This window comes from Panthera onca, chromosome B3 (assembly GCF_046562875.1).
Source record: "Panthera onca isolate mPanOnc1 chromosome B3, mPanOnc1 haplotype 2, whole genome shotgun sequence".
In the NCBI taxonomy this organism is placed as follows: domain Eukaryota; kingdom Metazoa; phylum Chordata; class Mammalia; order Carnivora; family Felidae; genus Panthera; species Panthera onca.
This window is the reverse complement of record NC_138344.1, coordinates 42,109,279-42,123,852: the sequence shown is the minus strand read 5'-3', so window position 1 is coordinate 42,123,852 and position 14,574 is coordinate 42,109,279. Positions and strand designations below refer to the sequence as shown.

The 14,574-nt window shown below is 45.9% G+C and overlaps 1 protein-coding gene across 1 annotated transcript in view; it reads left to right on the top strand.

Annotated features, from left to right (window-relative positions):
• TLN2 (talin 2) overlaps positions 1-14,574 on the top strand; it is a 438,974-nt gene that overhangs the window by 314,377 nt on the left and 110,023 nt on the right. Inside the window, exons 29-32 of the mRNA XM_078448675.2 lie at positions 6,570-6,778; positions 7,865-7,984; positions 9,001-9,198; positions 10,255-10,394. Of these exons, the coding sequence (XP_078304801.1) occupies positions 6,570-6,778; positions 7,865-7,984; positions 9,001-9,198; positions 10,255-10,394 (667 nt within the window). The remainder of the gene's footprint in view (positions 1-6,569; positions 6,779-7,864; positions 7,985-9,000; positions 9,199-10,254; positions 10,395-14,574) is intronic.

Here is a 14,574-nt window from a genome sequence, read left to right as displayed (position 1 = left end):
TCCCATGTGCCTCCACTTGGGATTATTTCCTTTCTGCCTGAAGAAGTCCCTTCATTTGCCTTAGTACGAGTCAACTGGTAACAAATTCTGTCCATTTTTGTCTGCATCCACCTGTGTTGTGCCTTTATTTTTGGTGGGTAATTTCATTTATAAGATTTTAAGTTGGCAGTTATTTTATGCCAGCCCTTTGAAGATGTTATTCCATTGTCGTCTGGCTTTCTTGATTTCTGTTGTGAAGTCAGCTGTCAGTGTCCTTTTGTAAAGGTAATATGGTTTTATATTGCCCCTCTACTAGCTTTTTGAATGAAAGAAGTTTTATTGTGTGTTTATCCTGCCTTGGGTTTTAGTACTGTTTGAGAATGGGATTTGTTATCTTACATCAGTTTTGGAAATCTCTCAAGCACTGTATTTTCACGTAGTGATTCTGCCCCATTTTTTCTGTCTTCTCTGAAGATTCCAGTTACTGTATATGTGGGGCATTTCCACTGTTTAGCGTGCCTCTTCTTCTGTCCCATGTTTGCTGTGATTTTTCTTCTCCATGTGTTTTTCTCAGCATTCTCCTTTGATGAGTCTGCAGCTCACTGTTCCTCTCCTTAGCTGTGTCTACTCTGCTTTTAGCCTCTTCTGAGTTTTCAATTTGAAATGTCCTATTTTTCAGTTTGATAAAAGCCTCTTGATAGTTTTCTTGCACTTCCCAAACTTTGGATACTGAAATTTTCTATCTTGCCATCTAATTTCTTCAACATAGTTTCCACAAGTTATTGAAAGTCCTGGTCCACTAATTCCAGTATCTGGATCACCTGTGGGCCTGTATTCATTGACATTTTTCTCCGTTTTCAGCCGTTGGTCTTCCCTCCTGATGTTGCTGATATTTTTTAATCTAATGCTAGACATGGATACTTTAAATTGAAGATATGGTCTGAGGCTCTGAATTGTGTTTTTTTTTCCCTACAGAGGATTATTCTTTGTTTCTGGCATGTAGTGGACATCTAAGCAGATCACTGTAATATGGGCAGGGACTGAGCTGATTGGAAACTGTGTGGTCTATTTCCAGTTTGTTTTTTATGGGATAGCCCTTTGTGCATCCCATCAAAGCATCTGTGATGTTTACCAGGGACATTGCCTTTCATGGGCTCACAACTGTCCTTTTTAATTCTCCCAGCCCCATGAGATTGCAGGAAGTTTTGCTCAGCTCCTGGGCAACAGTTTACAAATTAAGGAATGCCTTGAAGGGAAAAGTGGCACTGTACCTCCCTCTCTGTGCTTTTTTTCTCTTTAAAATCTTGTCCCTCTTGGGATGCCTGGGTGGCTCAGGCAGTTAAACACTAGACTCTTGATTTCAGCTCAGGTCATGATCTGAAGGTTCGTGAGTTTGAGCCCCACATCAGGCTCCACACTGACAGTGCAAAGCCTGCTTGGGATTCTCTCTCTCCCTCTCTCCCTCTGCCCCTCCCCCATTCTCATTCTCTCTCTCTCTCTCTCTCTCTCTCTCTCTCTCTCAAAATAATCTTTTAAAAAATGAAAATAAAATAAAATCTTATTCCTCTTAGTGCCTTGGTCTCTCTCCACTGCCATCAAATAGATGTTTTGTATGATTTTTCCAGTGAGGGGGAATTTATGTGCAATAAGTTATTCTGCCATTATGATAACCAAGGTCCTCTTTGATTTTTTTAAAACTCTGTGTATTTATTACTTTAAAAACAGAGCAAAATAGGAGTGCAAAAAGAGTTCTCCATAGTATAATACAGTACCTGCAATAATAAGAATTTTGTCCTAATGGGAGAGTAAGAGAAGCTGTCAAAGAGAACTGGCCACCTGATCAGGGTTTTAAGGATTGTTTAGCATTCATTTAGTGTTCAAGGAGAAGGAAAAGTATTTATAAATTCTTACAAGGCATAGGGTACATGGGAGATACAAGCTTCAAGAAATTCTACACCTTTCTGGAATCTTGCCAAGCTTGGTACAGCTGATGAAATGCCTCTTTAATGGAGGGAAGACTCCTTTATAGGTTCCATCATTTGATACTGATAACATCTAGGATGACAGACTGTCTAGTCTGTGTGTGAAAATAGCCTGGAAGTAGCACCATTTAGTTTTGGCAGGTGCTGAATGGGTGGTTCGGGGGATGGGAACAGTGTGTATCAAGTCCCAAAGGGAAGAGAAAAGACTGACCAAGTGACCTTGAGGAGGGTTCAGGCAAAAGGCAAGCAGGAGAGGAGTAAAAACTTAAGGATGGAAAGGGAGACTGGGTCAGCTCCTAAAGAGCCTCGTAAGCCACCTTAAATAATTTAAAACTTAAGAGCATGTGAAGACAGTGAAGAGTTTTTATCCATGGACACAGTTTAAATTGCCTTTTAAATAGGTTGCCCTTCCTCTCCTATGCAGATAAAGTGAGGGAAACAAAGTTGGAGGCAGGAAGACGAGGGTGAATGCTGCTGCATTCATCCACCTGAGAGATGGGAGTGGCCTGCAGAAGAAATGAACAGATGAATAAAAGAAAAAGAGACCTGACAGCTGTTGGTTGACTGGTCAGGGACTGGCAGGGATGGAAGTAAGGAAAACAACATGGACACTCAAGTGTTTGGCCTGAGAGCTGAATGAAGCACAGGGCCATGGGCAAGCATGGTGGGGGCTGGAGTTCAGGGATGCCAGATTCAACTATAGATGTATTCAGTTTGAAGCATCTCTAGGTCAAGGTGCCCATTAGGCAGCTAGATATTTGCCTTTGAAACTCAGTAGAGAAGTTTGGACTGGAGACGATGTTTCTTAACTGTTGACTACAATGATAACAATTGAAACTGAAGAAATATGAACAAGTTTGCCGAGAGGGAGTGGTAGAGCAAGAAAAATTATCACAAGTAACTCTGGATAATGCAAATATTTAACAAGAAGAAGGCTAAGCAGCAAAGGAGATGTTTGAAAGAAGTTAGAATGTGCAGCCTTGGAAAGAGCAAGAAAACCTGGAGAAAGGGCAGTGTCTAGAGCCAGAGAGGTAATTGCTACCCAGAAAGTTGCCTGAGAGAAAGGCTTAGGGGAAGCATCCATTGGCTCTGGGAAAAACAAGGTCACTCTTCTTGTTGGAGGCAAGTCCTCGTAAGTTCGAAAATGGATGGTAAGGAAGGAGAGAGAACGTACGTGTGGACAGCGTCTCCCTGGGTCTCAGCCGCTGCTAGGCTAGATTCTAACACAGATGTGTTTTTGTTGGGCTGCTATCCAAATGTATCCAAACCACATTTCTGCTTGGGTGAATATGGTGGCATATAGACCTCTTTTCAGATCCTGTATGACAGATTAAAAACCTGTGGCATACCAGGTTTTTACCCTGTGAGTTTGCTTTGTCATCTACTGCTGTCTACACACAACCTACGTGAATTCTAATCAGCGGTGGCTGCCATTACAGAGAATTTCACTGCATCGCTGATCACTGAGGAATCTTCTTAATGCTTGTTCCTGAACGTAATTTAAGATCCAGATAGCAAGAATACCGTAAAAACAATTTGTGTCTTCAAAGCGTTGTGGTCGTTGAGACTGTAGTCTGCTTTTGTGTTGCCCACTGGCAATTCTGGCTGCATAATGTACCCTGGACTGTATGAACATTTTTATTTGGAGGGTGGTATTTGCCTGCAGACCTGACCCTGATGAATGTCATCATTACCATCGAGAATGTTGCTGTGAACTAAGCCGTATATAGCCGTAGATGTTCATCGGGCTCCTGGCCTCTTGTTCCATTCCTTTGATGGTGTAGCTTCCTCTTCCTTGGAAACCTGATTCCTCCTAAGAGGATCCCTGAGGTGCCTTGAGATTTCATAGTGATTCCTCAGCAGAAAACACATGGGATAGACTAGCCTAAGCTCTTGGCATTCAGCTCCTCTGGTTTCTGCCTTTTTTAAAAAAAAAAAAATGTCTGGGTCTGTAAAAGGTTTTTCAGTAAATGATTTTTGCATAAATGTGACTTTTCTAATTGTACGTGATAAATGTTTCATTCTCTCGAAGTCGTATACAGCTCAAATAGAAATGGACTCAGGAGACTATATAATAAATGGGAAGACAAGGGGAGATGTCGAGAAATCACAGCCTGGAATTTTCAACAGTCAGAGCAGTGATCTCAGCCTCCTAAAACTGGTGGGAAACCGAGGCCCTGAGGGAAAAGGCAGCAGTCTAGGCCACACAGCTAATCAGCTGCAGAGCCAGAGGTGGATGAGGCCTTAACCACATCTGGTGCCTTTCTGAGCAAGGGCATCCTTCAACCCTGTGCCAGAAGCTCAAACATAAAAAGGAATTGACTGTTCCACTCCACTTGTTTCTCTCCTTCACATTCGCTTTATTTATCTTTGTGTTTTCTCTTCTGGGCTTCCCCTTTGCCATAAAAAAAACACTTTGTTTAAAATTCTTTCATACCGCATGTTGCATTCAGAAGTGCCGGGTGATAAACGGTGGATTGGCAGCTTTGTAATTTGCCCTGATTAGATTGTAGAGTTATGTCCCAGCTGTGTGACTTACTAAATATTTACAGATTCGCAAGTCTGCCGCGCTGCAAAGTTGCCTTGTTTTATGGATGCAGGGCCTCACACATTACTGTATTATGGCGCCTCATCCTCCATAAGGAGACGACCACCTGCTGCTTCTGCTGATGCAGCAGAAGCCACGGCTGGTAAAGGCCCCCTTCAGAGGCGCCCAGAGACCATCCCGCTGAAGCTTTAGACAATCGTCACCTTGAACCTGAGCGCAAGAGAAACTGATGTGTGTCAGTTTCACGCAGATGGTGTATGTTCCAGCAAGAATCCCTCCTAGTTCTCTACCCCAAAGAGCACTGTGCAGAGAGTCTGACCCAGAAGCTTAAGAATCCTCAGATCTAGCCCCGGCACTGCCTCTGAATGTGTGTCACAGACAAGATACCCCTCAGTGCTAGACCTCCTCTGTGAAGGAGTTGGGTGAGATCTGCTTTAAGGTGGGTTCTCCTGCATCTCTCAGGGTGTCCAGGTTCTCTTGTTACATGCTCTGGCACTTTAGCCTTCATCTTCTGCTTGGCTATGCCAGGCCCTCAGTGCCACGTAGGAACGTTCGTGTCCATTTTATGGCAGATGGTACTATAATTTTTAACAACTAGTTTATATTCATAGTTGATCTCCACATCCCATCATCCTTAGAAGTGTTTAAAGATGAACAGGCAGGGGTGCCTGGGTGGTTCAGTCAGTTAAGCGTCCAACTTCAGCTCAGGTTATGATCTCACAGCTTATAAGCTCGAGACCCGCATCAAGCTCTGTGCTGATAGCTCAAAGCTCAGAGCCTGGAGTCTGCTTCGAACTCTGTGTCTCCTTCTCTCTTTTCCCCTTCCCTGCTCACTCTCTGTCTCTCTCTGTCTCTCGTTATTTAAATAAACATTTAAAAAATAAAAAATTAATGAAAAATAAAAATTAGTAAAAAATAAAGACAAACAGGCACTTCCCAAAGGAAGATATACAGATGGCCACTAAGTATATGAAAAAGTACTCAACATCATTACTCCTTAGGGATATAAAAGTTAAACCGTAGTGAGCTACGATCATATGCCCACCAGAATGGCTAAAATAAAAAAATCTGACAATAGCAAATTTTGGCTAGGATGTAGGGCACCTGGAACTCTCATACATTGCTGGTGGAGCGCGTCATAGTAAAACCATTCTGAAAAGGTTTTGTGGTGTCCTCTAAAGCTAAACTTCCTCTAAGACACAGTAATTCCGCTCCAAGGTTATAGCCAAGAGAAATGATTCCCTATGTCCACTTACATACATGAAAGAAATGCAGGAAAGTTACAAGAACTTTCTTGGTAGCTTAATTCATAGTATCCCTAAACACCAGTCCAAATGTCCACCCACAGAAGAGAGGATAAACAAATGGTGAATTGGTACAATGAAATACTACATATCAAGTCAGAGGAATGAATATAACAGCACGGATGAAACTCCTAGCATTCTGGCAGAGAAATAAACCAGACACAGCATATTGGTGGTTCCATCAACAGGGGATTGAAGAACAGATAAAACTAGCCTAACTAGAAGAGTGATCATTTCTAGTGTGAGAGGTTATTGACCGAGGAAGGGGACAGGTGATGGAAATGCTCTGTCTCCATCTGCATTGTGGCTATGTAGCTGTAAACATACGTAAAAATTCACTGAGCTGCACATGTGGAGTGCTCACTTGATTGTATCTAAGTCATGCCCGATAAAAAACAATTGGGAAGAAAAGTGCATCTGAGTGGTCCATCTGTGTACTTGATCCCATGCACTTGGTGTTACAGGTCCGTGGACACGCACAGCAGAGTGTGTGATGGAACCAGAGAGAAATCGTTGTTAGCCTGCCACTTGTTACAACATGTCTCTTGGATTGGCCCAGAGCTGGTGGTATGGGCTGCTCTTTCGAGAAGCATAGCAATTCACGTTTCATAAAAAGTGATTTGGAGCCCACCTGGACCACACACTGTCAGAGGGTCTTCTCCTTTCTAGGAAGCTGTGCTCTAGAGGCTGACTTTCAAATAAAGTATGGCTTTTAGATAGAGTCTAACAGAAAGTCTGGTGGCATTTTATCCCTAGGGGTGGCTGCAAGAGAGACAGCCCAAGCTCTGAAAACGCTGGCCCAGGCTGCCCGTGGAGTGGCCGCATCCACGAGCGACCCTGCAGCTACGCATGCCATGTTAGATTCAGCCCGAGACGTGATGGAGGGCTCAGCCATGCTCATCCAGGAAGCCAAGCAGGCCCTGATTGCACCTGGGGATGCTGAGAGTCAGCAGAGACTAGCCCAGGTGAGGCCCCGGAATTGGCAATTGCGGTCATCGCTAAGGTGGTCACTCTTTTCCGGGTGTGAACGTTGCTCAACGATGGGTGTTTTCAAGACCTTCCCAGATAGTATAACCATGCTGGCCATATGCGATACCCACTTTTTAACCTTGGCCTGGTAGCCCCCGTCATATGAGATCTGCTCAACTGAGTTAACAGAGAGTGTGGGGGCCTTTATTGAAATCGGTCCTTGGAACTTTGGGAGCCAGGACGCGCGGTTTGTTTGCTTGGGGCCCAGGTGTGCTTAAATACATTCCTCTTCCTAGTCCAGGAGGTGAGGTAGGTCCACTTAGTGGGTCCGCTCAAAGTTTTATACTCCTTTTATTGCCTCTTCGGATGAGTCTTTGCCTGCCTAATGAAACCTGTGGGCTAGAGACCATCTAGGCAAAGTTCTAGACAGGAAACTGGGAAGATGGTTTAGGTTAAAAGACACGACACAGCCCACTTCCAAAAACCTTACCCTTTGCCTAAGGATACAGAACAGTACATACAGCAAGTCCTTGGACATCCTAAAGAGGCAGCATGAGGGCAGCTCCAAGTTCAAGTCTGAAGTGCTCAGAGCATCCCGCCTGCCCTTGAGCAGGGTGAGGTGTGGGGGTGATGGCACCTGTGTGTCACAGAGAGAAATCAGCCACAGGCCTGCCTGCGACCCAAAGAATTCAAGGCCTCCTTCCACTTTGGTGGCCTCCACAGGGCTCTCAGGAAGGGGGCTCTTTGTGTTTCTTTTGGTAGTGGATATCTTTGTGGTAGAACCTGATGTAATATTAGAGAGTTCTGTGTTTGAGTCACAGAGCTGTGACAGCCTGGTGATGGGGTGCGCACGAGATGTACTATATCAGCATGTCAGACCCTTTGCCAAGACAGGATGTTAACCCCAGTGAGAGGCCTAGAAGAGGTGATTGAATGGTAAACAGTGTCAGCTGGATGCTGGCAGATAATTTCCCGATCCTTTTCAGCTCTGCGCACTGTCACTGCTGGTTCCCAGCACATCTGCACAAGTGTTAGCACTGAAACTACTCTCTTACAGACCTTTTCTCCCTCCGTGTATTCAGGTGGCCAAAGCCGTCTCGCACTCCTTGAATAACTGCGTGAATTGTCTCCCTGGCCAGAAGGATGTGGACGTGGCCTTGAAGAGCATTGGCGAGTCCAGCAAGAAGCTGCTCGTGGACTCGGTGAGAGGTTTTTGCATTGAGAAGGGGCACCTGGGGGACTGGGCTCGCCGTAGGTGTGAGAGGAGTCTTCTCCTTTCCATGGGGTCTCAGAGCAGCTAACCTCCATTTTAGGAGTCCTGTTTTTCCTCTCAATTTGCCTTTCCTTGTTTGGCTTTTCCATGAGCAAAGTTCCCAGGCGGAGCTTTTCAAGTTGACTTTTGCTTTGAGTCCTTGTTGCTGTTTGCTCTTGTATCCTCCCGGTGAAAACAGGAAAGGTGGTTATGTGATCATCTGACTTGTTATCAGGACATCACAGGCAGTCACAGGCAGGTGGTGGAGGGACATGTGTGTCCAGAACTCACCGAGAGAGCAAGTTGTCTAAGGAACTGCACCTTGGAGCCTGTTTGCTGTTTTGGGCACCCCTTTCAGTGGGGGCCTTTGGTTCATCCATCCCTTCTCTGCCTGGTGCCTGGCACATACCAGCTAATCAAGCCACGTATGCAGTGTGACTCATAGAGCCTAGCCCTAACCTCTCTGGAACTTAGGGCAATTCCGCCAGTGATGCTTCTGGTCCACGTAAAAGCTGTGTTAGCAAAGGTTACTCATTGGTGGCTATTAGTTTGGAAGAATAGGATTTGAGGTTTAATACAGCATCTGCTTTTGTGTTCTAGAAAGCTAAAGCTTTGAGAGGCTCCATCCGAAATAGAGTGATGGTTCAGAGCATGGATCCTGGAGTCAGATTGCCCACGTGTCAGTCCTAGCTCTGCTACTCAGGAGACCACAGCCCCTGAGGATAGACCATATTCGAATCCACTGTTTCTAGCATTGACTAGGTGTTCAAGTAAATTTCAGTGAATGAAATAACGTTGGTATGTTACAGGTCATACTTCACATAGGTGGGCTCAGACCAGAGCCTTTTCATTTAGGTGACTCAGAAATGCATCCCTGGAGAGCCCTCCTTCCCTCCATGGCGCCTTCCTTATTTCCACCACGCAAAGTAAAACTTCTTATGGAGCATGCCTTCCTTCCCCCTGCAGTTACCTCCAAGCACGAAGCCTTTCCAGGAGGCCCAGAGTGAACTGAACCAAGCTGCGGCTGATCTGAACCAGTCTGCTGGGGAAGTGGTCCATGCCACCCGGGGCCAGAGCGGAGAGCTGGCCGCAGCCTCTGGGAAGTTCAGTGATGATTTCGATGAATTCCTGGATGCTGGCATCGAGATGGCAGGCCAGGCTCAGGTGAGTGTGGCGGTGGCTGACTGGGGTTGACCCTCGCCTATCCTCTGATGGACTGTTCACCCTTGAGGGCCCGCTGGACAAACAGGAATAGGGAACCTGTCAGCAGACCACACCGATGCGTTCTTTCTGCTGCTTAGGAAACTCTGTGACCTCACAGGCCTGGCATTCCTAAAGATGCTATTAGCTTATGTGTGAAATGCTTCTTAGAGATGACGGATAACTTTTCCCACGATCATGCAGCAGCGTTCATGGTTTATTTCTGCTTTTTGCAGGGAGGGCAGCTCTGTGTCCTGTGCTTCATAGGTCGTATAATATGGTGAGAAATCTTGTGTTTGAGGTTCACTGGGCCCATTTGAGGAGATTGTGTCTGATGCTAAGTGTCGAATGATTAAAAATTACCTCCTTGAGATGAACAGGTAAAACCCTTGTTCAGAACAAGGGGACATGACTGGTCTGGTGTCAGCTTGCAAAGCTGTTTTTTCTTGAGCTCCTGTGAACTGCCTAGAGGAAACACCCCGGGGTGTTGCTTGCTGTGTTATCTACAAATGGTTATTTCTCGGGTGGTAAGTAAGCCAGGTGAGAAATGAGACTTCTCTCAAGTCAGGAACTTCTAGGCTGCAGTCAGCTCTGAATATCTAGACAGTGGCAGTCGTTTGTGCCAGGCCGAGATGTACGAGCTGCTCGACAACTCCAGCATTGTTGAGCGGGATGCTGGAATCCTGGCCTGGTCTGTGAGCTGGTGTGCATGTGCTCTCTCTCCCTCTCTCTCCTTCCCTCCCCCGCTTTTAATGCCTGCCCTTGTGAGACAGCACAGCTCTCTGCTGACCCAGTTGGGGCTGGATTTCTGTCCTGTTGCGTGCATCTTGGTCAGGGTATCTGTTTGGGGGAGAGTAGACACTGGGCACCGTCTCGACCATTCAGGCCTCTGCAGACTCACCGGGCTACATGCAGTCTCCATAACTTGCTTCCATTCGAACCTGGTACTCCTGGCTCTCTGAATGCCTCCCGGGAGAAATGGACAGTCCCTAATTACTCTGCCTCCTTTTGACTTTCCAGACAAAAGAAGACCAGATCCAAGTGATTGGAAACCTCAAGAATATCTCTATGGCATCCAGCAAGCTGTTGTTAGCTGCCAAATCTCTCTCTGTAGATCCAGGAGCCCCCAATGCAAAAAATCTCCTGGCTGCTGCCGCAAGGTAAGAAGGGAAACAGAATGTGCTTTCGTGTGTGCTTAAATAATGTCACTGTTGTAGAGCCGTGCCTGACATCCTGCTGCGCTTCTGTCGCTGAACAGAGACGAGGTGCTGTTTCTCTGTTGTCAGAGGTAGAGTCGTGACTCTGGCATTTGATTAAACTGGCTTATTTTCATGTGCTTTCCCCCACTAAAGAGGTCTTCTGTCTTCTACAGCCTTTCAGCTTGCTTAGGCTTCAGGCCCCCATTGATTTATAAACATGATGGCTTAAATAGACATTTTTAAAGTAGTGTCGTATCTTTGGGATTATGAATGTAATATATGCCCACTGGAAAAAAAAATGAGAAAATATTGCAAAGTACAAAAAGCTCGCAACAGCCAACGACACCTTCAACATTTCTTGAGCGCTTACTATGTGCCTGGCATTGATGTTAATTAGATGGATTTAAACATAATCTGTTTGTCACTTGCAGAAGGGCTCCAGTTTAGGATGAATGGGGTAGGGGTGGGAGTAAATTGTTTGGGGAGAAATATTAAAACGTGAGCCTGAGTTCGGGATGTTGTCCGTGTCCTGCTTTCCCGTTGTTTTCACCCGAGGAAGCGGTTAATACAATACAACATCTGTTCTACGGCCACTGTGGCTCCCTAACGGGTGATTGAATGCTGGTACGTGGAGAAAGTGCAGTGACAGCCCAGGCAGATTTTGTGTAAGCAAACCCACACTCATTTTCCTGAACCAAGAGAGTAGGGTGTTGCATGTTTCTCTGGTCCTGTAGGCATGCATGTTTTCGTAGCATTCCTTGACATAACTTGATACATAGGAAAGCTAACAGCAGGAACAGATGAGATGTGGGCAACTAGAATATATAGCATAATTGGAAGCCTTTTCAAAATGTGAAGATTAGTGATTCTTTTCTTTTTTTTTTTTTAAACGTTTATTTTTGAGACAGAGGGAGACAGAGCATGAACAGGGGAGGGTCAGAGAGAGAGAGGGAGACACAGAATCTGAAACAGGCTCCAGGCTCTGAGCTGTCAGCACAGAGCCCGCCGTGGGGCTTGAACTCATGAACCGCGAGATCATGACCTGAGCCAAAGTCAGACACTTAACCGACTAAGCCACCCAGGCGCCCCGAAGATTAGTGATTCTTAAAATGCATAGCTTGAATTCTGCTTCTCAGTTTTTCTTTTTAAACTTGACTTTGCTTGCTTATTGGTTTTTTTCATGTCTTTCTCCTGGGTGCTCAGTGCCTGTCTCTTCAAGCTAAGTTCAGAGTCAGAGCTGAATTCTAGTCCAGGCTCGAATGTTTGGCACGCTTGGTTACATTGGCTGGAGTGCTCAACCTGCCTAAACTTTCCCATCTGCAAAATGGGGGTATGTGCTACATCATCCTTAGGTTCTTGTCCATTCTCAGTATTAAGGTATCTTGGTGATAATGGTTAAAACCTGTCTTGTCCTCTCTTGGCTTGTAGTGCTTTTTTTTTTTTTTTTTTTTTGGCAGATGGTGAGGCAATTAGATAATTTTAGAGAATTTCCCTTGAAAACACTTATCCTTAGGTGTATATACTTTAGCTTCAAACTATAGTGAGAGCCACTAGGAGTGGGAAAAAAACCCTCCCCTCTCCCCACCTCTATCTTAGGCTTTGTGACTGTGCCAGTGAGTGAGTGCCCTCCGAAGGCAGGGGATGAGAAAGGAAGGAGTGATGGCTCCTCTGTTGAGCAGCTGTTTCTCATATAAAACCCTCTCTTGATTCCTCTTTTTCCTACAAAGACTCTTTGGATAAGGCAACTGATGTTTCCAGGTATCCGAACTCAGACGTTTTTCATTATCTTCAATTTTTTGCGTCGTTTCAAAATTATAGTTTCCAACTTAGAACGCGCTGTTCACTTTCCTAAATTATGGGAAGAAGGGGAGAGTGTAAATTGAAAGCCAGATAAGGAAGGAAACCCAGGCCCTCAAGGAATATTGCTGCTGTCCTGGCTCTGTGGGTCTGAAGGCCCCCTGGTGGTGACATTGAGGAAGGGCCCCGGAGACCAGGTGATAAAGCTTTCCTTGCCTCTGTCCTGGCTTTCAGCGTTGACAGGGAGTTCCCAGCCTGATGGTTTCATAGCCAAGTACGTGCTTTAAAACCATCACATGAAATGATTGTGCTGGCACATTGTCCTTGGCTTTGTGGCACATGTTGGGAAGCTGTGCTCCTTGAGGTTTCCCAGTGGAAACTTCCTGCCAGATTTCCTGAGTCAGGCAAGCTCCCTTTTGGAGGTAAAGCTCTGCACAGCTGGGGTGCATGCATTCATTCATTCATTCATTCATTCAGCTAGCAGATTTTTCCCAGATGCCTGCTATGGGCTAGGTCCAGCCTTGGATGCTGGGCTCACACCGTGAATACAACCGGGATGGCCCTGGTAGAGTTAGAGCAGAGGGCACACACACACACAGCATGCTCACCCCCTTCCATCTGGACTTGGCAACAACCCTGCATGTAAGTGCCCTTGGAGTTAAGAACCACATATCTTATTGCCACTGCCCTCCCTATTCTTGAGACACCAAGCCCTGCCTGTGTGTCATGTGGATGACACAGTAGCCCCAAAGATGCCATTGTGAGGACCCAGACCTGGACCAACTCAGCCCTGTCCTGCTCCTGGGTCAGCAACCTTGAATCCTGTATTCGTTATGGTCTCCAGACTCTTTCTTCTCTGGAAGAGCAGTTGAGTATGACCTTTTCCTTTGTTCTCCATTCTGCATCAGAGCCCAGGTGCATTTGAGGAGCCCAGTCCTTTGGTTTTGGATGCTTAGTGGGGATGAAGTCCTTTTCTGTTCAATGCCCAGTTTGTTTATCTTCTTCCTGTATAGTTGGTGAGCTCAGACTCTCCTCTGATGAATTGGGTAGAGCTGGAAACCCTTTGTCAATCATTCGTCAGCTTTTTCCCTGACCAGGGGCTGGTCTGATGCTCCCTGAACTTAGCCAAAGAAAGGGAAAACCAGGTTGCAGTTGCAAAAGGTGGGGGGAACATCATACCTCTAAGCACCTCCCCTCTATCACTGCTCACACCACAGTCACCCTGGCCAGGACAACTCCCAGCTGAGAAAACTTTACGCCCACCACTGCCAGCTTTGGGACCCAGCCAGTCTTTCAACTGCTTTCCTGTCCCCTGAGGGTTTCTTAGAACTTTGTGAGTGATTCCTCTTCCTGGGCTGCCCTTTGTTTTGAGGTTCCTGCCAGGCAGGCTTCCTCCTGTCTCCAGACACAGTGAAAAAGGATCACCCAGCAAGCAGCACTTCCACACTATGAAATAGGAAAATATAAACTAGGCCGTGTGTTGGTCTCCTCCAGAATGTTCTGTTTCCTTTTTCCAAATCCGGATCTCACTCAGGCCTGACTTCTCCGATTGCTGTGGCCTCCCTGGAGCTCTCCCTTCCTTGAAGAACCTGTGTCCTCTGTCAGTGCTGCCTGCGAGCCCAGAGTGTATCTGGCCTCTGGGAGGTGCAGGATCCTGTCTGACGTGCTACCCCCATCCCTGCTTCCTTTGGCTCACCTTCTTTGTGCCTTATCTGTTCATTATCCTGCCTCTCCAACCAGATTGCAATCACCTTGGTTTCCTAGAGAGACAAACTACATTGTTATTTTTTTTAATTCTCATGCCTTATGCAGAGAAGGACCAGGGACTATGCACAGGTGGAATTTGGGGGCTCTTTCTCACCTTCTTAAGGACACTGTCGCTTAAGGAAGGGAAATGTCTGATGTTGCTGTTTTCCCAGCCAAGCTCCTTATTAGATGATTTGTGCTTAACAGATCATCAAAAGCACAAATTGGTCGATTGTCTTTCTTACTGCTGGCACATCTCCATATCTGTTTAAAATTTCCGGGCTGCCTGGGTGGCTCAGTCGTTTGAGCCTGCGACTTCGGCTCAGGTCATGATCTCATGGTTCATGGGTTCGAGCCCTGCGTCAAGCTCTGTGCTGACAGCTCAGAGCCTGGAGCCTGCTTTGGATTCTGTGTCTCCCTCTCTCTCTGCCCCTCCCCCACTCACGCTCTTGCTATCTTTCTCTATCAGAACTAAAATAAACATGAAAAAAGTAATAATAAAATTTCCCTCCAGAACTCCCAAACTAGTTGAATCAATTCAGTATCTCTAAACACTAAACAATGTGTAGGTTAGAGAGTCTTAACATCTGAGGTTATG